Source organism: Meleagris gallopavo, chromosome 1, assembly GCF_000146605.3.
Source record: "Meleagris gallopavo isolate NT-WF06-2002-E0010 breed Aviagen turkey brand Nicholas breeding stock chromosome 1, Turkey_5.1, whole genome shotgun sequence".
Taxonomy (NCBI): Eukaryota; Metazoa; Chordata; class Aves; order Galliformes; family Phasianidae; genus Meleagris; species Meleagris gallopavo.
Genome location: NC_015011.2, coordinates 45778452 through 45802104, shown reverse-complemented (window position 1 = coordinate 45802104; position 23653 = coordinate 45778452). Strand labels below are relative to the sequence as shown.

The window sequence follows — 23653 nt, the reverse complement described above, 5'->3', positions numbered from 1 at the left end:
TTTGCTCTTATACATATAATTGACCTATATAGTTATTTTCCTCAGTTATGGTTATGCAATAAATACATAAATAAACCTATTCAACTAGGAAAGTTTTCAGACATTTCCCCTTTCCCTTTAAAAAAACAAAAAAGTATACATTGAACAGGTGAAAAAATGTTTTGCTGTTAAATTAATAGCAGCATATATTGTTCTCTCTCATCACTTCTCTTCCCGATCATTTTCTGCTCACTTTTCCTCCTTAGTATGCAAAAGTTGTGTGCCTTTCAACCCTGCCCTTTAGTTAGAGACCACATGGTACACAATCACAAAAAGCTACACATAAATATCATGTCAGGTTACTGTATTATAATTCAAGTAGGTGAAGAGGGCCCTTTGTAGGTTGTAGGGGAGGCTGTGAAAGAGCAATGAGGGAAGGGGAAGATGAAATTGTGAGCAAGGTCAAACACATCTCTCAATGGAATGAATTTTGTCACCCTAATTATCTGTCTAAACATTCTAGGAGTGTAGCTCTCTGTGGGCTGAATTTCTAGTACAAGAAAAATTGCTCCATCAAATAGTCTTATTGTGCTCTCTGTATCAGTTGTAGTTTCCATGGAAATAAATAGGATGCATTACTTTTGGTACAATCTATTTTACCTACATAACCTCCTGAAAAAGTCATTGTCTGTAACTATGCCTTCTAAGATACTAAACAAAAGACATGGGACAGAGGCTTAAATAATATCCTATGGTCTTCCATTCGTCTTAGTTGTTAGCATGGTTCCTTCCAGTTCTGATCTGTGCTGATCAGCACTTTGCCAAAAATCCTCAGGCACAGTTGGGAGGTAACCACTCCAAGCAAGTAGTCTGGATGTGGTCACTTCCCCTAAGCAGGTGAAAGGAGGTCTTAGAGCCAGGGATGAGTCCATTGTCTCCTCACTCCCTGAGGTAGGCATAGCATTCATAGGCAGTTAGAACAGTTAAAGGGTATGACATTCCCTTCAGACACAGAAAGGCCCAAATTTTCATGCTTGAGCCTACAGTGCTTTGCCTGTATTACGACGTAATTTAAAAGGGACTATGTGCTGAACAATGATTCCTCTTTGGTATGTTCTATGTATCAACATTATGCATCATCAAGTCTGTCCTGCTCTTTACTTGATTAGAAATTGTTGTGTATCTGACAACTAGTACCTTTATGAGATTTATAAGTACTTCTTCTTCATCCATACTCCAGATGGATTAATTTAAGGGATGAAAATGAGATTTTGAATGAAATCACATTTATTTCCTTTTTATAGTGAACATTATTTTAATAATTTTCTGTCTTCTTACCTCTCCCACCACTTCCAACCTGCTGGCATCGTCAGAAGTACTGGTCAAGTTACCATGGTGAAGCAGGGAATCATCATCTTTGGAAGGGCTGTTCACACCTTCTAGCTCATCAAAAAAAATGTTGACATCCTTAGCTACTAAAAAACAAAGATAAAAACATATGTTCAAATACATTCGAGCCAAATGAAGATGAGTGTAACACATTATCAATTATCCCGCTTTTTAGTTCTGGTGTATCTATGATGTTAAGTTTAAAATCTCCTGATGAGCAGTGGTGAAGATTTAGGATATCATAATATCTCTCTGATCTTAAATAAGTAATCATCTGTCACAATAAAACATTTGTTAGCCATTTCCTTGGATTCTCTTGGGACAAGTGGCTTAAAGGATTGCTTTCTTTATCACAGCCACAAAAAATTGCTTTCAATGAGGAAGGTATTTTTAAACTATTGCACAAAATATCAAGTTAGAAATTGTACAGACCTGTGGCAGAAGATCTCAAATAAGTACTGCTACTTGAAAGACACTGAATATATGAGCCTGGCTAATCATAACTTTCACAAAATTTGGCATCTTTTGATATATATAATGCTAACATATTCAGATCTACTGACTGCCCAGCCTTCAGTCATGCTACATTAAATCCAACTTGATAAAAATCAAGGGGATATAAGGTCCTGGATCACATTCCCCTGTTTTGGAGGCCTGTCACTGGGTCTCAGGTCCAAGACATTGGTGTACATGGGGAGAGGCCCCAGACAGTGTTCTGGGTAGCCCTGCTTGCCCACCCCATGTCCATGTCTGACACTGATGCCCCTCACTGGGCCTAATCTTAATCCCCAATCTGCAGGCTAAAGTCCTGGCCTGGCCTCAGCCCATCCCCAGAGAGGTGCCCAATGCATGGGGTTGCAGTTGTCCCAAGGCTCCTGACTGCTCTGCTCCCACCTGAGTGGTGGGGTGGGCCCTGGCTATTGGCGCTGCCATGGGACAATCCAATGGGGAGCCCCCATGGAGCAGTCAGCTCACACCATGTGTGACTGAATACAACAACTTGAGTAACTGAGTTTAACTTCTTCCAACTTTTATGCAATGTTGTGTCATGATAATTTTATAGTAATTAAAATAAAAGCATTGGAAGACTTTGAACGCATTAAATGCTGGCACTGTACTCAAGGTTAGAGTCAGAAGACAATGGGAAGCTGTAGGCAGAGTTTCTTTGCACTTCTACAGTACCACATAAAGGCCATTGGCTTCAGAGACTGAGGGGCTGCTGGACAGAACACGTGGGAATGGGAGACATGGGCAGGTAGGCTGCAGCCAGCCGGGTCTATCACTGCACTCCAAGGCTGCAGATTTTGGGTGAAAGGATGGTGAAGAGCTGCATGTGGGGAGAAGAAAGATATCTTTGTTGAGGATCAAGCCTCAGCTGTGCAGAGGTTTCATTCACCTCTCCAGCCTCATGTTTCATAGGCAAAACCCAGAATTATGACAGCAGAGTTGTCTTGGAAGAGGCCTCAGAAGGCAGCTGCTGAGCCTCTTCTCCTGACTCATTCCTGGCAGAAATTTATCTAGTCCACCATTCCTCACTGTTTTGTTAATCTGACTTTTTGGACACATTTTTTTGTTGTACAGTATACCCCTGGCCCTTTTGCTTCTCTGCTGTTCCCCTAAGTTTGTGACAGGCAGTTGTCATTACCGTTGATGTGAATTTACATTAACAGGTAACAGACAAAAATCTCTAATTGCTAATGGCAACTTTACTCCATTTTTAACTCCTGGCTGCAGATGTAAAAACACATTCCTCCACTGCGGAGAGAGTGCATAGCTGCCAGAAATTAAAGGACATTAACTGTTCCCCAGCCATCGTAAGTGCTTTGTGACCTCCTTTCCACCCTTCCCTACTTCAGTGGGCTATGAACTAGTTTAAGAAATCTTTTTTCTTTAAATCTTCAATGCAACAGACTCTGTAGATTACCTGTTCTTTACTCTCACAATCCAGGGAAAGATTTCTTCATGTCCTGAACATGCATCTATGCTACAGTTTACATATATTATTATATTACTGTCCATTGTGAGCACTGCTGCCCTTTTGCACTTGCCTTTCATAGTATCTAAAGTCTGTTATTACAATTGTGGGTAGATTAAAAAAAAAAAAAAAGAAGACCCTATTGAAAGCTTCAAGCGTTCTTCATTTGCATACACACAATAAGGACAATGTTGACAACATACCTTGTGTTTTACATCACAGTACTTTAGCTTATGAGGCTACTAAGAATTTCAGCAGCAACAGAAAGGTATACACATCCAAATAATCCACACTAGATACAAACCTAATGAACTAACACGAACACTGTAATTTTTAATTGAAATTCAGAATTTCTAACACTTTTATGAGTGTATTCTCCATCTAGGCAGTATAACGAGAAATCTTGTGCCAGATTAAATGTTTTTAGGATAACATACTAATCTTCAAGTTTAGCAATTTTGGAGTTGAATATTCTATCTCATAAGATAATAATCTAGATGTAGATCACTACCAGTTTTTGCACAAATGTTCAAATGAGAAGAATACTCAACATACAGAACTACTGGAACAAGAAAACATATGAAATGATTTGAAGCTTCACTGAAATGAAATCCAGAAATGCACCTCCAAAAAGTACATGATCAACACCTCAGCATAGTCTGAAAACAACTATGTGAGAAAAATGAACCCACAAATATAATCAAATAGGGAAGTTCTCAGAGGATTATGAGAGATGTATATCTGTTGCAGACAGGAGCAGTGAAAGATGAAGAAATGAAAGTAATTTTGCTTGCATGTTATCCTAACGCTGCTTTTCCTGCCACTGCCCTGGTATAACTGATGAGACTTTTGAGATACTAGAATTGCTCTTTCCTGGAGTGCCAATAATGCTTGGACTTGCAAAACAGATGTTTTTAAGTGGGTGTCTGAGATGCACAAACTGGTGTGAAAGAGGACAGATATGTTTGGAAGTTTCAAACAGAGAATTGCTGGATTATTTTCAGGTTTTGTGAGGAACTCAAAATCTCATTTCAAGGTTATTTTAAAATTCAGCCCAACTCAGTAGGGACTATAAATTGTGGAAACTGCAAACCTCAGCTGGTTAGTGAAACTAGCTACAAGGACCTGTCTGGACTGCCAGTAATGGAAAACTGCTACTATCAATAGTACACAGGTAATTGTTCATTGGAAGCTTCAACAAACAGGATAAATAGTGAAGAGATGTTCTGAACTACCTTGTCTGTGACCCTCTTCCAGTCACAGAAAGTTATGCTACTGGTGATAACGTGGAGATCTTTATACTTCAGATGCCTTGCTGTTTTTATTTTTGAAGATATACTCCTATTATTTCACTCACTGGTACTAAACATGGGACTGAAACATTTGCTAAGAACATTTCCCTACCCAAATCTCATTGGATAATAAACAATATTATTTAATAAAATATTGTGCCACAAATGTCAGTAAATTATTTAAAAACTCACAAGTCTTATTTGCTTCACTTCAGCAATGATGATGATACTTCCAGTGCAACTCTTCTGTTGGCTTTACCTAACTCGGCTATTCTACTGCAATGAATAAGAGCACTCACTCCTACACTGATGCTAAAGGCATAATCAGAGTTCCACTTTCTCTCTTCCCTTCAGACAATGATAAATACATATATCATCAAATGATCCTAACAGAATGATATCTAATAATTTTATTATTTATATGCTTTTGACCATTCATTTGAGAAGCAGACTGGCACTGGTATATGGTGATATCTTTTTAGGCAATGAAATTTTACAGCAATGCAGAGCAGCACGTACATTGCTACAGGAGATATCAAGAACTCCCTCCTATGGTTTTAGATTAGCTTCATTATGCATGTTCATTTCCCCCCCTCATGTTCCACTTTGTGGGGAAAAAAAATAAAAATCAGTAAGTTGAAAATTCAGAATCCCTTAAATTAAAAAAATGTGTGAATACAAATCATTTCAACACAAATGTAGCAGAATCACATATTTTGGAAACTGAACTCTAGGAAATTCTAAGCAACTCTAGGAATTTCTAAGCAAGAAATCTCAATGGTTGCACAAGCCTCTCTGGAAGAGAGCACTCAAAAGTTACACCCTTATCCTCCTGAAGACAGACACTCAAAATTCAAGGTGCCTAAAAATAATAACTTTCATTCAAAACTGAAAGTTGACTCTATGAATTATTGGAGCAAGATGGAAGTATGGTCAGAGATGATGTTTCTGTTAATTAACAGCTTTATTACTGATTGTCACACTTTGCCACCAAGTATACTTTAGCTTTGGGGAATGCAAGTTATAAATCAATATTGCAGAAGGTACTCTTTAGAGACTTTTAGGCCTATCAGGTAGCACTGAAGAGTGAATTTCTTTAAAAATTATTCACAGCAATGTTTATAATATGTGTAGAATCTTTTTACATGAAGATGATAGTGAAAATGGTTAATTTTAAAATTCCCAGTATTGGAAAATAGTTCCTAATAAAAAACTTGAGTACAAAACACCTATTTTGCAGAGAACTGCAAAGCTTGAGTAGGAAAAAACAAGACTCCTGCATCTACAGGTTATTTTTTTGCGTCTTTCTGTTGGATTTTTATATACAAGCATTTTCCTGCAGTCAGAGAGCCTGGCAGATACAAATATTTCTGCAAGGAGGGAATGTTAGAGCTACCGCAGCCCAGAACTTTTTGAAATGCTAAATTCTGTAACTATGCAGTGATCTGTTCCCCTGTCTCAAGAAAATCACAGATTTCTGATTTCCAGAGTAGGAGGAAAAATGAGACAATCAAATTATTTATTTATTTTTATTAAACCTGGCAGGAGTCAATGCAAACTGGAAAGCAAGAGATATTTTAGTTTTGATTTTACTGCAATGGCAGTGGAAAGAACCAAATCACAGGAATTCATGAAAAGAGCTTTGAAATCAGAACTTCTTTTTTTTTTTAAACAGAACTATTTACCACTTTTCGGTAAGACATCCAACTTCTTAGAATAATAACTAGGAAAAAACCATGAAAGCCTTTGCCAAGGCTTTTGTCAGGGCACCTCTATGCATGTCTACCCTTGGCCAGACCCCCAGGGCTCCCCCACCTGCTGCAGCCTCATGTCCCCACATCCCCCGAGGCCCATCAGCCCCTGTCCAAGCCAGGCCACATCAGGGCTGGGCTCCAGCTCCCCACAGCCCTGCCCTGCTCAGCCATGCCACCTGTCCACCTGCAGGCCCACAGTCTGACCTTGACCCAGGGTGCAGAACAGGTGCATCATCCCCTTTGGCAGTTTTACACCCAGTGCAATCCTCTACTTTATAGTGTATACTTATAGCCACTTTAAGATATGTAATGATTGTTTCTTGACTGCCTGTTGTACACTACTGATAATTTCTGAATACACTGCTGTCAAGAGGAAACTGTGAAACACTTAGGAGAAAATTTTGGAAATGCATGTTTAAGACTCAAGCATGAATTGTGGTAGTCAAACACAGAATTTAGCTTTGAAGCATTAGAAGTGACTTTTAGTTCTTTTATAATATCAGTATATTCACATGAAATATATATACATAATACAATAACTATCTTCATTCTCAGTCTAAGAAAGAATCAGGAGGGCAGAAAAAAAAAAAGAGCTTCAGAACAAACTGTTTGTTTTAAGTAATTAATCATTTATAAAACAATATAAATATAATCATTTATAAAACATTTATAAAACAATAACAACAACAAACCTCTACTCCTGAATAATTACATTTAGAGTTTTCCAAATGGAAGGAGTTACTAGCTACCTAAATTTACACAACATGGCTCCTGAAAAGTAAAATGCTCAGGAAACTTATGGTAAAAAATATCGTTATTAAAAGTAAATCATTAGCCTTTTAAAATTTTCATTCAATGCTAACAACACCTGCGAGCAAAAGTAACAATCACTATTCCAAGCAACCACCTTTGAAATAATATTTAAGTTTATTTTAACGTAATTGTTTGCTGTTCATAGGACTGCAGTTTATAAGACATTCCATTGGACATGTAGCAAGACTTTACAAAATATCTTTCCAGAAAAGAATGTGTCTGAATGTTATAGAGGTTAATTTCCTAGAGGCAATTGTGTCTGTTCTGGATAAAGAAAAAACATTGTCTCCAAGGCTGTAAAAGTCACATCCTTTTCAAATGTCTCTAAAATCATCTTTAAATCAAAATGGTAATTCTTAGAAGACTGTCTGTGTGATGCTTTTTAGTTTTGAAATGACATTCAAATTGCTAAAACAATTTTGAAGCTTACTTCAATTCATATTATATCCAAGAATCACTTCCAAATACTTGCTTTACATAGGGTAAAATTCACTTAAATGTACGTATCCACAGTGCAGAATTTTGTGTCTAAGCTGTAGTACTGATTTAAGTTAGCTTATCTTCCTAAATTCCGTTTGCAGGTAACAGAGAAAAATAGTCACTTTAAAGTCATGGGTCACCTAATCTGTATTAGCCACCTACTTCAGATTGAGACAAATTGAGATCTAGACATCCTTGTTACTTTCACTAACTATAAAAGGCATTTAAACACTGAGATGTTGATATCTTCATTGCAAACCTCTGCGTTTGAATTAGATGAATCCTGTTTTTATCACCACAGAAAGACAGCATACTTTTAAAAGTAACTGGAGGTTTTATCTAAAAGCTTAACATTTGAGGATGTAAGTAAATCTGTGCCCTCTTGAATCAGAGAGTATACCATTAAAGTATGACATAGTACCAAGAGAAGTTGAGATGTGGCCATATAGGAAGAATTCAGTTTGGAAAAACACAGCTAATAATTCTAATCTTGGCATCTAATTGTTTCAATTAAATCACCCTCATGCCTGAAATGGAGAAGATAACAATTTCTTGTATAAAAATATAGTAACTTCCCTGAGAATCTGTTTATCTTTTTTTATCTATCTTGTATATTCAGACACCGAAAGATTATAGTATTTTTTCAGCCACTCCAGTCCACAACCACAACTCGTCCCAGGCCTCTATCTGCACTATGGCAAATTAGTGGCGTTTCTGATGGGAAAAATTTTTAGTTTACAAAACATAGAATTCACTCTAAAAATACAATTTAAATAATCAGGTGATTCATTATCAAATGATCACTACTGTCATTTTTCAAACTGAGTTTCCCTTCCATCTCCAAACTGATAACGGGACTTGATCTTACCACTGTATGGTTACTGATTCTTATGAAGAAAACTATAGTGCAGATTCATTCTTTTATGTCTTATAGCAATTAATAATGTAAGTTGCTATTAGCTTTAGAAAGCTATTAGCTTTATTAAGTAGCTTTAGAAAGTTGCTATGCAAAATTCAAAGTTTAAAATTGGAAAAAGGGAAACGGAAAGCCAGCTATCAATGTCACCATACCATGTGCTTTGATCCTTGGCCAGCACAAGATTTTTCAACATATTATGGAAAATTCTCACTGAAATTCCAGATTTATTTAGATTCCAGAGTTGCATCAATCTTTGGGGTGGGTGAGGGGGTCTTCAGCCTTTGTTAAAAAGACTAGTGTTTTTTCTAACATAAGTCTTAAGATTATCCTGCAATTGCATTTGAGAAGGATGGATCGATCACTTCACAAATATACTACCTGTAAAAAGAGGTGTTCCACATACTAAGATTATAGAATCATAGAATGGCTTGGGTTGGAAGGGACTTTAAAAATATTTTTCTTCCATTCCCCCTGCAGTAGGCAAGCATTGCCAGCCACTAAATCAAGTACCAGCTCAGGTTGCCCAGGGCCCCATCCAACCTGGCCTTGAACACCTCCAGGGATTGGGCATTCACAATCTCTCTGAGCAGCCTGTGCCAGTACCTCACCACCCTCTGAGTGAAAATTTTCCCCTGGACAGCTAACCTAAACTCCCCCTTTTCGGTTTGAAATCATTCCCCCTTGTCTGTCTTCCTTCCCTAGATAAGCAGGAGTTCAGTTGTCATGAAAAGCTCATTACTTCTGATCCCAAAATTTATCTTGTGCAAAAATATGAATATACTCCAGTACTCTGTAAAAACATGGAACTCAAATCCAATCTTAGGTCTCAGACTGAAGGATATATATGATAATAATAATTCATTCACAGAGGTATTTAAGAATGTCAAGAATGGATTAAAGTAACATGACTCAATAGTTCTCATTGTTTCTGCATAGGAAATACGTACTGCTGGAATCCTTATGTACATAATAATCCAAATTTCAGTAAAATATATCTGAGTGGCTTTCAATAGCTCACTGAACTTTTTCACAGATTTTTGTGACAAGTATTTACTTATCATTCAGTTTGTTAATTTGTATGTAGTAATATTTGTAGTTATAATTTCAATATATCTCAATTGATTTATTTGACCATCTAATTGATTTTACATCCAAGTAATAACTTACTTTCTTCTATAGCATTAAGAATTTCTGAAAAGTCCACATCTGTCTTCTGTGCATCTGGTTTTATCCATATTTGTGTTTCCAAACGGTTAACCTGCAAATCCTCTCTTCCTTCTGAAGAAATTGAAGAGATTGATGGGGTTTGTGAGAGTGAAGTAGAAAATCCAGCCAAGAGGCTTTCTGGTGTGGGAACATACACATGGAATAATGCTACCTATTTTTTTCCCCCTAGCAGAACCAATTTTTCTTCAGGTAGCTTTTGATATAGCCAGAATTGATATAAAGCTAAGTAGAATGAAACAACAGGCTCTGCTACAAGGAATGATGTAGAGTCACCACTAGTGAGTTCCTTATTCAGGTGATTATGTGCTGCCATGCCATGAGCATCTCCTCACCACGCCATCTACAAAATCAACTCCAAAATACAAAGACAGACAAAACATTTTGTTGCAAATGACACAGCACTACCAAAATGGCTAGGCTAAAAAAAACCACACAGACACACAAAAAAAGACAAATAAAAGCTTAAGACGAGAAACAACCATTAGGATAAAAAGAGCATGGACAGCATGTTTCAGCCACAGGACACCATAGGGTCTCACATGGCAGAGTGGTGTGTTGTGGTCTAGGGAGCACTCTAGTACTGCAGTCTATTTCAAAGGAGGTCTCACTGGCATGTAATTCTATCAGTTTAAATGTTATGTTGTCCTTTTAAAAGCATTACGGAAAATTAAAAACATAGGCCGATGTGACATTTTCAAATCCATTTGCACATGTGAATAGGCATGAGATTTGTCCCTCTATCAAGTTTCAGTGTTCTTTCAACATGAGCAAAGAAAGCAGGAATTTTTCAAAACACACTCTCCATGTAAGCAAGTATTACCACATATCAAGATAGGAAAAAGGATTGGGTATATGGGCTTAAACTCCTGGCTACAAGGTGCTCCCATGCAGCCAGAAATGGAGGGAGCTACCACAGAAGCATAGAATTGCTTCAGTCAGAAAAGATCTTAAAGGTCATCTGGTCCAACTCCCCTCCAATGAACAGGAACACCTACATCTAGATCAGGGTGCTCAGAGACCCTCCAGCCTGACCTTGGATGTCTGCAGGGACAAGGCATCCACCACCTCCTCTGGGCAACCTGTTCCACATAGTCATTTTTTATTAAATAACTCTTACACAGAGTTAGCAGATAACTGCAGGGAGCTTAGAGCCACGTTAGGAAGGACTTCAGAATAAAAAGTGCCAGGTCATTTAGGCCATTTCTATGCCTTCACTAGTGGCTACCACTCAAGCCTTTTATGGAAACCTTTTTCTTTCTTCTGCATCCTGCCTATAACAAGCCAGTCTTCTGAATTTCCTACTTTACTATAGTCACAGAATGGGGAGGGACCAACTGTCAGTTGTCCCCAAGAGACTACTGCCTGGATAAGTGTTACAAATTCTATTCCTGCACACCAAATTATTCAACTCTAAAATACACCCTACTTCACCTTATGAAAATATAAACCTCAAAATGAGCATTCAACATTTTCAGTCTTTTATTTGTCAATGCTAAAATATTATAAATTCAAACCATCTCACTCTTGCCCTAGAATATTCTTTTGTTCCACTGTTAAATCAGAGTCAGCTCCCCTTATAGATTCCTGTAAAGTGATCTATCATAATAGCAGCAGGAATCAGTATTTAATGATGTAGAACAAAAAGAATTTCTTAAGTGAGACAGCTGAGTATTCATAGAATAGCAGTATGGGGAAATCTGCAGATGGCCTCAGAGATGGCAGCCTAGGCTCTGCCCCAGAGGACAATACAAGAAACTAAGGAAAAATACTGCAGCTGAGAAAGGCATATAGGCAATAGGACAAAAGTAGAAAAGTAAGTAATGCACAGTTTTGTCAGTGATACCATTCATTTTCCTGTTAAAAACTCAGATCCACCAACCTGTCTCTTCTGTTTGAACCCTCGCTGGAGCAAAATACTGACAATACTGATACATGTAAAATACAAATGATAGTCTCGTATACTTCTCTGAAATATAGTAGCCTTAAGATCTGAGCTCAGGACAAACAAATCAGGCCAACAATATCGGCCAGTCTGATTTCACTCAAAACCACATGCACAATCTTCCACCGGTCCTCTGTGATTTAATACATGGCTATTCACAAACATGCCTCCACCAACACAAGGAGAAAAAGAAATGCATCTGCCAACAACATAGCTTCTACATAAGTAGTTACAGGAATATTTTCTTCTCACATGATCTTCATGGTGTCAACAAACAGAGTTGAAACAGGGTACAGTTGCTTCTACCCACCTCCCTTTCCTCTGCCACTCTGCAGAAGGAATGCTGCATTTTTTTTTTTTTTTTCCAGAGACAAACAACCCCTATGTGATAAGTCATGGAATGGCCAACTCAGTGATTCCTGATTTACGGGTGGACAAAGGTTTTAGATGAGCAGGTGTTTGGACAGGTCACTCTCCTGCATCCTTTATCTTACCAGTGTTCTCCAGTACAACAAATAAAAAACTATCTGGTGTTGCTGTTGCTTTTGGTTGGCTTAAGCACTTCTTTCTTCCACTAACAGCTGCTCATTTGTGCTTTATTGGTGTTAGGTCCCACTGACTACACTCTAAGAAATACTGCCCATGAGAAACGTCAGGAAAAGACCCATGGAAACATGAGAAATAAGCAAATATGGATAAAAGTGAAGTAACTGTTAAATTTATCAAAATTTAAGTGATACTATTAAAAAGTCGATACAAGACTTTTCTCCATTTATTCAGATGCTTTAGCTCACCCAAAGTTGCATTTTAAATTATCTTATAGCATTTACTCTGGTGTGCTCTTCCAGGTAGTGAATAAATAGGACACTTTCTCCTTTATTTATTTTGGAGGGTCTCTACTAATTAAGTTTAAAAAGAAACATGAGATTTTTGAAAAAGCATTTCATTTTTACAGGCTAGATGAGAAGACTTCTTCTAAACTGGAATTTTATTAAAATTGTGTTTCAGACAAGCAAGTTAAGTAGCAAGCTAATTAATATGATGTTAATGTTAAACAAGGTTTCCCACTGCAGTGACGGAGATTTTGCATCTACTTAAAATCAAGAACATATTGAGGTATTTTGCTAGATGAGAGCCTTGTATTACCTAGCGTATTACCTAGTATTACTCAATTAGCAAAAGCAGCATTTCAGACTTGGGCTTCAAAAACAAAAACAAACAAAAAAACCACAACACTTTTTTTTCTTTTTTTTTTCCTACAGTAAATACCTGGAGCCATACTTTCAAAGCCTGCACATTTTACACTGTGATGCGCACATTATGTTTGCACACAGACACTCTCACGCTGTGGCCTGAAACTGAGCATAAGCAGTCGCATGTGCAGAAAAATGTAGAGTTTCAGTGTCTGGCACCAAAATAGAGGACGTGCAAATAAGTTGGATGGAGAAAATGATTCCTTTCCCAAACTACAAGGAGGTGTTCATATTTATTCAATAATTTTGAATGGAGGTAATTGTTGTAACTCAACAAGGCAGTCAGGTTACTTGAAGAATTTTACTACTTCGGCTCTGTCCATTGGTAAGAACAGAAATATTTAACTCAGTTGCCTGCTGAAATTGCAGTCTTTCTTCTCTGTCTTCCCTCAACTCCAATCAATCAGCAAGTGCAAACAACTGTTTTGTCTACAGCTCTAGAAATTTCTGCAGAGGTAAATTTGTAGCTTCAAAGCATGTTTCTGAAGAGGCAACTAGGTAATGCCAGCACAAATGTAACTGTATTGGCAAACTGAGAGTATCTTAAAGGTCCATTTTGCTATTTATACAGTTTTCTCTAATTTGAGGTACTTATTTTTACGTGTGTAGGCCACAGGATTTGCTTCTTACATCTACAAAACATAGTTCTGCAAGAATACCAGATAATAATGCACATTGAAAGAGGCTTTAAAGACTTCTTATTTAAATCAGAGCACTCCATCCTAAGAGCATTAAAACACAATGTTTCAAAGACTGAAAAATTTGGGTATCTTCAGACCTTTTAAAATGACCTGGTAGACTGTCATATACATCCACAAATACTTAGGGACTTGAATGTATCTCCTGATAGGCTTAACTGACTTACTGGTCATGTTAAAAAAATAGTATATTTTGTCAGTGGTCAGTATAGCTAATAAAATCTCTCACCATTTCTTTTAATAGTTTTCCCACTGATTATGGATAAAATAGCATGACTGCATGTTACTGTGAGAATCAAAAGCTGAGTGTGAACAAAAAAGAATGCCCCATTTGTTTTAACTGTGGTTTGAAAGGTAGTGGAGTGAATATATATGGTTACTTCATTTTACATAGGAAAGTCTATATAACGCAAGGAAAAAGAATTTTAAAACCCAAATCATTATTTAGCATGAAGAACTTATGTCATAGCTGTCTCTGTACATGGTCATGTCAAGCGTATCCTACTAACAACACCAGAATTATTTTTGAAAGGCAACTGCAAACTAGTTTCCCTTTACATTGCGATACACTGTAAGGAATAATAATACACCTTATTAGGTTAACACAAACTCTCTTCTTATCCGTCAGAAGCAGCAATAGCGAACACAGAATTTCTAACCACCTAATTCTACCATATTTTCACAGTCTTAAATATTTTTTAAACGTATGGTGTTGGTTCTGCCCTATGTTATACTTTAGGTGAAGTCAGAAGCTGAAAAACCCCCTCACCCAATTAACTACAAAGAAGTGGGTTATCTGCATACTTCCTCTTTCTGTCTCTCTCATGCTGCCTGTGCCTTTTAAACAGACTATCATAGAAAAAATGGATGGATAGCCCTTGGTACAAACCCACATCTTTAAAATCTCTCCTGACAAAGCAGCCTGAACACCAGGTTATGGGGACAGAATCCTGCTAGCCTTCAGCCTTCAATTCTTGCATTTTGACAATTTCCACTGCCCATAATGTGCCTTTTACATGGGGACTATCAATTCCAACAGTCAGCACTTACCATCAAGAAGAAGGAATCTCCTAAGCAGCAAGTACAAACTGGACAACAGTTCAGGAGAGCTGATGATCCAGGTCTTCCATATGTACATGCAGCCAAATCATTGAACTGTTGTGCAAAAGGACACAACATCCATCACTATTCTCCAACTATTCTCTTATATATGACTGAATGTTTTGAAAGCTGAAAGGACTGAAATGCCCACCCAGAATCCACCAGAATACCATGTCACATATTTCTATGGCTAGTATTCTCGATTGCCTGGTGGCACATGGCCCTTGTGCAAACCCTTACACAATCAGTATAGAGGAGCATTATTGCACAATGAGCCTATAAACTACCCCCCCTAGAAGCACTTCTTTTCACCAATAACACAAAGAGACAAGAAACCAAAGTATGTTCTACTGAGAACAAATCTAATCTTTTCAGTTGCCACAATACATGGCATAGGAATCCATGAGAGACAATCTAAAAATGGCACAAACCATTGTGTGCAACAAAGAAGAGACAGATAATGCTATATAGTTGCATGTTGCAAATGAGAATCTAGAAAGAAGTCTGAGATCTAAATGAACTGAACAGCTCAGCTCATTTCATCTTACTCGCATTTGTATTAAAATGGCAGTAGGAATGATTATGTTTTCGTTCTGCTGCTTTCTTTTTACACTGCAAGTGCGCATACAAAGACATAGTTATCAAAGATCACTATCACATATGTTCAAACATTTGTCTATGTTTGAAAAATCTAATTACTTGTGAATGATAAATCCTTCAGTTTATCTCTTTAGCAATATCACGAGTTGTTAGCAGGCAATCAAGGAAAGGAAGAGGGAGAAATGGCTGAATGAGCCGTTCACTGCAAAGAGTTTGCCCAGCTCTGAAGTCAGTAGTATACTGGTGAGACAATCAGAAAAGCTGGCCACATGGGTGTAAGAGGCATGACCTAATTGATAGACACCTTTAGTGCACCAAAGATTTACTTCATTACAACATGAAATGTCAAGATATTCAGCTTCTCTCCAAGGCGGAGTTTAATGCAACAATCAATTATACATAGACTCATATCATACCCTTGATATGACCTTGACTTCACAGTCTAAATACATCCTTCCCATTCATTCACTCAAAAGGCATTGGTAGCTAAAACATTTTGTGAACTTCAGCTGTCCTGGGACTGCTGAGAAATGAATATAGCATAGGAATATGAAAATGTTTCTCCTAAATACAGGATGGTAGAATAGAGTTGGATCCAGCACAGGATCCTATTTCTGACAGCAGATGCTTACACAAAGGGAGTATAAACAGTGTATGGACATATCATAGAATCATAGAACCACCAAGGTTGGAAAAGACCTTCAAGATCATCCAGTCCAACTGTCTTCCTACCACCAATGTTTCCCAACTAAATCATGTCCTTTAGTACAATAACTAAATGTTTCTTGATGACCCTATTTTACACATATCTGTTTCTAGGCTGTCTCTTCCAGCTTGCACAAGTTTAGAGACTTCTGGAGTGGAAGTTTAATGTCTGCCAACATCTCCCAGTGCCTTTGAGGGTACTTGCAAACAGCAGGAACTCTGTTCCTAAACCTGGTGCAGTGAATCCTTCTTATAAAGCTCTGTGATCTCCTGAAATTACCAAGAGCAGACAGACTGCTGACAATGGACTATTTTCAGTAATTAGCGTTAAGCACAGACTCTTTTGCAAGCAGTAGGAGAGCATCTGAACCCCAAGGGTCATCATTTTCAGGCATCCTGGCAGCCTAAAGGGTCTTTAAAGTATGTGAGCTTTCATTGATCCTTAAAGAGCTTCCAGTTTCCTTGAAGTTCAGACTACTTCTTCATGCTGTAGTATAACAGATGCTAAAACCCTTTTCTATGCTAAGTATTCTCATAAGGTTAGGCCTAAATAAAGTAATAAGCACGGTGCTATCTCCTTTTGCTATAGTAAACACCCTGAATGATATCAATAATGGAGATCTCAGAAATGTCTGAAGCACAGCATGGTCTAGAACTGTGTAGTCCAAGAATGTACCTACCAAACATCGTGCCTTCATGGTGTTATCCAGCATGCAGACAACACATCTGCTTCCTGAGATGTTCAGTCACTTGTAGCACAGAGAAGGGCAATAGTCTGCAGGTCCCAAAGGGAATTTGTTCCTTTTTTGGAGCAGATCAAAGATGAGGCTACCTTTGCTTTGCCGCTACCCTTATGCCTGCTGTAAGCTGTGATGTTTTGTTTCACACAATCATTTTTAGGCTTGCCACATCTGTACCCTGCAGTAGTAGGAATTTTTTGTGGAGTTCTGATACATAGATGCACTTAGTAGGCAGTTGGGCTTGTTGATCTTTGAAGGACCAAGTGAACTATCCTGCTCTGCCCTATTCTATTATACTAATCTACTTGCTCAAGTAAGTAGATACAGAAAGGTCTAAAGAATGAAGCACTGGGCTTGGGGAAGAGGTCTTGCTGTCCTTTGGATGGCATGAAACCTTTTGAGGAAATTATCACTGAGCAGCTATGTTACAGACAAATTAATGTTCTGACCTTAAAAACATTTCTGTTAAAGCAGAATTTAGTTTGTTCCATCTTTCGACAGCCAAAAATCTTTCCCTGGGATATATGAAGCATATTTTACATTTGAAATAGAGGCTTATGTAATACCAAGTCCTACTTAAGTTAGAACTATATCTAAGAAAAATCATTAGCCAAGCATTACAGGAACATACTGACTAATTAGTCAAAGTCTCCTTGACTGCTTCCTAGATGATAAACTCTTTGTTTTAATAAAATGGATCTCTAATTTCCCAGAAACATTTTATTTATTTGTGTTTTATTTAAATCTATTGTCTGTTTTCTTCAGCAAAATTAGTAATGTCAAAAATATTCTTCATTGTTTTAAGACAATTATGGTACACCAGTCTTCGGACACTGTAACCTTTTCTTGAGATCAGCAGTATTCCCTATTTGGTGCAAAGTCACATCTACCAGTTTCATTCCAGACGTTACACTTCACCCTATAAGGGTGAAATGATTGAGAACATGCAGAGAGACTGGCATTTTGCAGCTTTTGTGAGCTAACTGCATGACGTAAACTAACAGCAGCTCTGAGAGCTGAAATTGGAGGATGAGCTGCACTGATTTTAAAGTAACCATATATAATTGATTGCAAGAGTGAATGAAAGATCATTTTACAACAGCAAACAGGAAGCTGATCAAAGCAGGAAGGGAAAAAAATGAAGTATTTGAAAAGAGATGAGTTTAAAAATACATACTTTGCCAGAGAAATAGAACACCCTCAAAGACACCACTTAAAATTACTAATATTAGTTTTGAAGTTCCTTACTGAGGGTATGCACAGATCCCAGTACTTTTGTGTGTCAGGTACAGCACAAACCGAAACCCAGGAGGAATGAAATTCGAGCCTAAACCAATTAAAATAAATAAATAAATAAATAAAAGAGAGAGCATTGAAAAATATCCTTTATCTTCTAGGTTTTTTTTCATTAGGAGCAGGTGTTTTTGAATAAATGGCTTCTGCCCTAAGAAAAGGAAAGCAATGAATGAATTGGGCTGAATGACTAAGCAAAGTGACAGAAGATTTCAGTCTCCGCATCATGCACTATCTAGTTCAATCTTTAAACTCAAAGTAGCCCATAATGACCATCTGAGGACCTGTCATTCAGCCCAGGAACAAAAGGTCCCCACTGCAATTGCAGCCAACTGCTCTCCCCTTTAGCAGCTTTGCAGAGGCTCCGGTCACCAACAGTCAGGAGAAAGAACTCTCCCTGTGTTCAGAAGAGAATTTCCACTTAACACCTGAAGTACAGGTGCAGGAGAAATTTTATTTGGTGCACTGAACTTGCATTCTATTGAATAAAGGCTGTAAATAAAAAGAAAAGTTAAGTACCCAGAGATGGTTTTTTTTGACATTAATCAACGTACCATTGCATAGGGCCATTTCTTGTGAGCATTCCATTTTTTGTAATGCACAAATAAGATTAATGAAGGGAATGTTAAACTTATTTGAAATCTGCTTGGTTTTTCTATGCTTCATTCCATATGAGAGAAAGTTCTCATATACACCCACCAGAAAACACTGAAAAAGGCTGTGTCCTTAAGAACGTTATACAAGCAAGATAACAGCACTGCTGCCAAAGGGATCGTAAATTTTCAGGTGAGTTGACATCAGTTACTCCCATGCCTAATGTGCATTTTCTGCCAAGAAATATTTGCATGACAGAGCTTTATGGCAGAATTATTTGCAGGAATTTATTCTTTTAATCTGAGGGAGATGTATGCCATACGCCCTGCCTGTCAGCAAAGAACAGAGAATGTGATTGAACCAACAAATCATATCTAACTAACACAGATATTCTGAAGAACACTGAATACATACAAGTATGTGCACATTTTATGATGAGAAAAGGATATCTTTTGTACATTAAATTATCAGTTTTATAGGGCTCAGTTCTAGCTTCCTTGATGATTCAAAGTTCATTATATTGTGACTAAGCTCATAAAACATATATTTCCTCTTTTGCTTTAATTTTGATTGCAATAGTTTCAAGATCTGCACATTTGTTCTTGCCTCCTAGAGTCCATTGTTCTGCAGCCAACGTCACTACTTCTTTCTTATTTCATGACCAACAATTACATGCATAAATAAAAATTGTGCAATTGAATAAGAAATAAAAATAAGAATTCAAAAATCAAGAAAAGAATGCCAAAAGCAACATACATCTTCCTTTAAAGATTACGACTTCTATATGAGGTAGTATTCATGTTAAAAGCCAAGAGACTAACAAAAAATATTGTCACTGGACCCCAATGACCACACTAGCCTTCCATCATCATTCCAGAAACCAGTAGGTGTTTCCTTGCCATTGACAATGTAAGCTATTTTACCTGGGTAATTTATATATGTCAGAATAATCATCACTCTGAAATACCAAACTATTTATAATGTACAGCATTTCATAAGGTACTGCCATTGGCCAACTAGTATACTAGGAAAATTATTTATGTAGTTAGAGCTGATAATTTCTTGCTGAATAGAAACTAATAACGTATGATTTCAGTTGTTGTTTTTTTTTTTCCCTCCTAATAGTTCTATTTATTACTCTTACTGACCAATCATAATCTTTCTAACAGTCTACTTGAACACAGCTTTAACGGTTGTAATTCAAATCAGACACAGAAAAATTTAGTATTCTTAAACAGAAATAAACAATCGGATTCAAATAATTTCAGATGAAATAATGACATTGTAAGTTGTATAAGATAGGATTCCTGCCATAAAACCTACTTTTAAAAGTCTGCAGCCCTCAAGGCTCTAGGTCCTACTAACTGCTGTTAACTTCAGTGAAGCTCATGATAGAAAACGCCTCCTTGAACTGAGCCACTGAGCATGTTCTCTGAAGGTTATGGATGCTTTTATTGTCTAAAGTGCAGGATATGATTGACAAAACTAATCTCATATGACTGTACTGAAAGCTGAATTCCTCAGAGAAGCATCATCCAAATGATGCTCACTAATGAGCTCCATTTTAGGAAACCTCTGCGGTCTACATAAAAAGGGATCTTTTTCTCAATCAAAAGGCAGCATATGTTGCTTATGCATTATTTAGTGCTAATGCACAGGCCATATCTATTGACATATATGTGTAGAACGTGTAGCAGCTCAAAATTAATGTGATTAGCATAACCTATTGTGCATGAACAATACGCTTGTTTCACAAGCTGTGGTGCTGTCTTTTTTAATTGATATTTTCCATGCTGCAGTCTTTGTAATATATATTGAGCAGCAATAACATATGCAGTAGTAGTTTCTGTACCTCAAAGACAAAACACAGAAGCTAAAAAAAATAAGACAAACAAGTGAATAGAAGAACAGAAATAAACAAAGAAAATGGTTATGAGTCACCGCAAATTCTTAATTAAACCATGTTGACAAAGGTTATTGAGTCTGAATAGTATAGGTATGTGAAACTCATGGAAATAGAGCTACATAGCAAATCAAAATAATCTAAACTTTCAATTTGTACAAAAATTAAGGAATGCCCCAGGTCTGCAAGGTAATGGAAGCATACTGAGGGTTTGCAGGCAGAGCAGTCTGTCTCATACAAATGGACTCTGTCCCATGGCACCCCACCTTCTGCTACAGAGTGCATCATCTCCTTTCCTGGGCAGCAATGGTGGAAGATTATCAAAACCCTTCAATATAAAATCTGCAAAACGGACCTCATGGGCAATCATAATTCACTATACTCAGGATAGAAATTATGAGTTTAATTTTCACTTTGAAAAACTGAACATGGCCAGCACAAATGCACTACTCTATTCTAAAAAAAAGATACTTCTGAAATAGTTCTGGTAGTTAACATAACAAGGAATGAATTCATGATGTCAGTAAGAATTTGATAGTACCCAAGAGAATCAGGTTTCTTTAAAAAGTTTCATTTTGCTAACCAGTTAACACAGTTTGCAAAATGTCCTTCAGATTTAGAGATTTGTTTTCATTCTGGCAGAATGACTTTGGTCTGCACTCCACATTGTGTCACATCTTTAGTTCAAAACCAATGTTAGCGTCAAATATAGAGTTCCATAGGGATGCCTGTAGTCTTTACAGCATTGCCATCAGCTCATGGCTAAAATTAAGTGTATAGAAAGGTTGCAGTATACAAAAACAATAATTCAATTTTCTTTCTGCATTAACAATTTGGATACCACTATAGATTTGTTTATGGTTGTTTTTTTTAATGGTTTAAACCTATGTTTTCATTCCCTATTTTCAGCTGTCCCAACTCTTGCTATTCCCAGTGCAATTTGGAACTATCAAAAACATAGAAAACATACACAAAACATCAATCTATAGCTCTGATGATCAACAGACTGATCTTCGTGCACGTGTGATCTAATGCAACTGATGCCAGCTTCACAACACAATGACATACCATGCAAGAAATGTAACTGAAAAAGTGCCGCATCAAATCTGTTACCTGGCTGGTGGGTTTTTGCTTTTCCACCAGAGGCTGTTGGATTACTTGATCCAGCTGATGAGGCTTCCATGCTTATTGACCTGCTGACCTGTGATAATGAAGGGTGCCCAACCACAGGTGGGCGCTGTGACACTGGGTAGCTTGCTGCTGTCTTCCGCTGACAGATTTGCATACGCTTTTCAGCCCCATGAATAGATAAACTTATACCTGTCAGGAATAAGAATTAGTACTGTTAGACACAAGAGAACAACACAGAACAACTAAGGTATAAAGGTACAAAAACTGCCACATTTAAAAATGAAGTTATAAAAGCTTTCATAAAGAAAAATAAAAAGGAGGAAAGAAAATTAAAAAACATGAATTTTCTAAGAAAATGAAAAATGTAAACATCTTTACTGCTGCTGTTCTGCAGATAACAGAATAACTACACTAACAGATATTTAAACTAATAAATAGAAAGTCATGGTTTACTGCTGTACTGGCCTATAAGAGGAATTATCTTCCACTCCTTCAAAAACCACACAGGTCACACAGGACCATAGTAGAAAGGTAAGTACCACACAGTTTATTAAATGACAGCTTTCTGATTTATAGACTAAAACTTGGCAGTAATAGGTTCTTCTCTTCTGAGTATCTGCATGTACCAGAATGTCTCATCGTATGGAAAAGACAGTAACCTACACAAGTAGTGACCAGTTCTTATTAAAATGATCTGTTTTTAGGACAACAATAATGCTACAAGCAACAATAACATGACCTTATGCTTGAAAACCTATTCCATTCTCACCAGTTCTGAAACACTTCTGCAATGCTGGAAATTCTTTCACACCTAGCATTCTCAAATTTGTCACATTTGTCACAGATAATTTTTAAATAGAAATTGTTTTCTCTGATGAAAGAGGCCTTACTTTTCCAAAGAGAATAACAAAGTTGACATTTTCTATGTGCTGTACGCTCTCAGGAAGAAATGCTACTTGATGGCAGAAAAACAACTGTTCTGACTTTCTTATGTTCACATTAATGCAATTGAAGCAACTTGAATTACTGACAGCATCCTCTGGTCAAAATCTTTAGGCAATCATCTCTTTCAGGCAACAAAGCTGAACAATAATTCTACAATGCCATTTTATGCTTAATTTAATTGTAATTCTTATTCCTTTCATCAGCAGCCACTCTTTGTTTAAAAAAGAAAAAAGAAAGTCTTTAAAGCTATAACTAAGCAAACTGAGAAGCAGATAGAAACAGCACACCCTAAGAATCAGGAACATGTAAGCATGTGAATGATGAACTGTAAAACTGGTCACTCAGGTAGCACTGACTACTCTACACATGTTAGCAAAAGGGGTCCTCCACTGTCATTCTCAAGACTGCCTTAGTGACACCAGTCTTCCAGTTCCACTGAAAGCCCATGTGACATAAGCCTCCAGATCACAGAATAGGTTTTGAAACTCCGACATCTTAATACACCTCAATACGTAACACACCACTATGGGAAAGAGAGCTGTTACTTTTGTAGGTAAATGGTGAAAACAGTGGGGTTGCACACATGAAGAAAAGCTGTGCAAATTGCTCTCCTCTGTGATGGCTTTGTGCATTCAGAACTGAAGCTGTGTGCTCACTACCTGATTTTGCTGCACTTCATCAGAGCTGATCTCCTGCAGGAAGTTTAAATGGAAGTGCTCCTACGAGCAGCTGCTCGCATACCTCCTGGTTACAGAGCTAATGTAACCGCTGCCTGCTTCTAAGGATTGTTGGAAGCACATCTTCATTAACACAGTCAGCAAACCCCAGTCATTTTATTCAATTGATTCATCTTGTGAAAGGCAGTGTAATAGTCCACACGAGCAGAATAACAAGTATGCCTGGACAACACATTTGTTTGA

At 37.4% G+C, this 23653-nt stretch overlaps 1 protein-coding gene across 1 annotated transcript in view; it reads right to left on the bottom strand.

The window, feature by feature from the left end:
* Nucleotides 1-21972, bottom strand: part of ANO4 (anoctamin 4) — a 116699-nt gene extending 94727 nt beyond the window's left edge. The window contains exons 1-2 of the mRNA XM_031553997.1: nt 21771-21972; nt 1318-1454 (exon numbers count right to left, since the gene is read on the bottom strand). Coding sequence (XP_031409857.1) covers nt 1318-1454; nt 21771-21942 — 309 coding nt within the window. The 5' untranslated portion in view covers nt 21943-21972. The remainder of the gene's footprint in view (nt 1-1317; nt 1455-21770) is intronic.
* Nucleotides 21973-23653: the final 1681 nt, after the last annotated feature.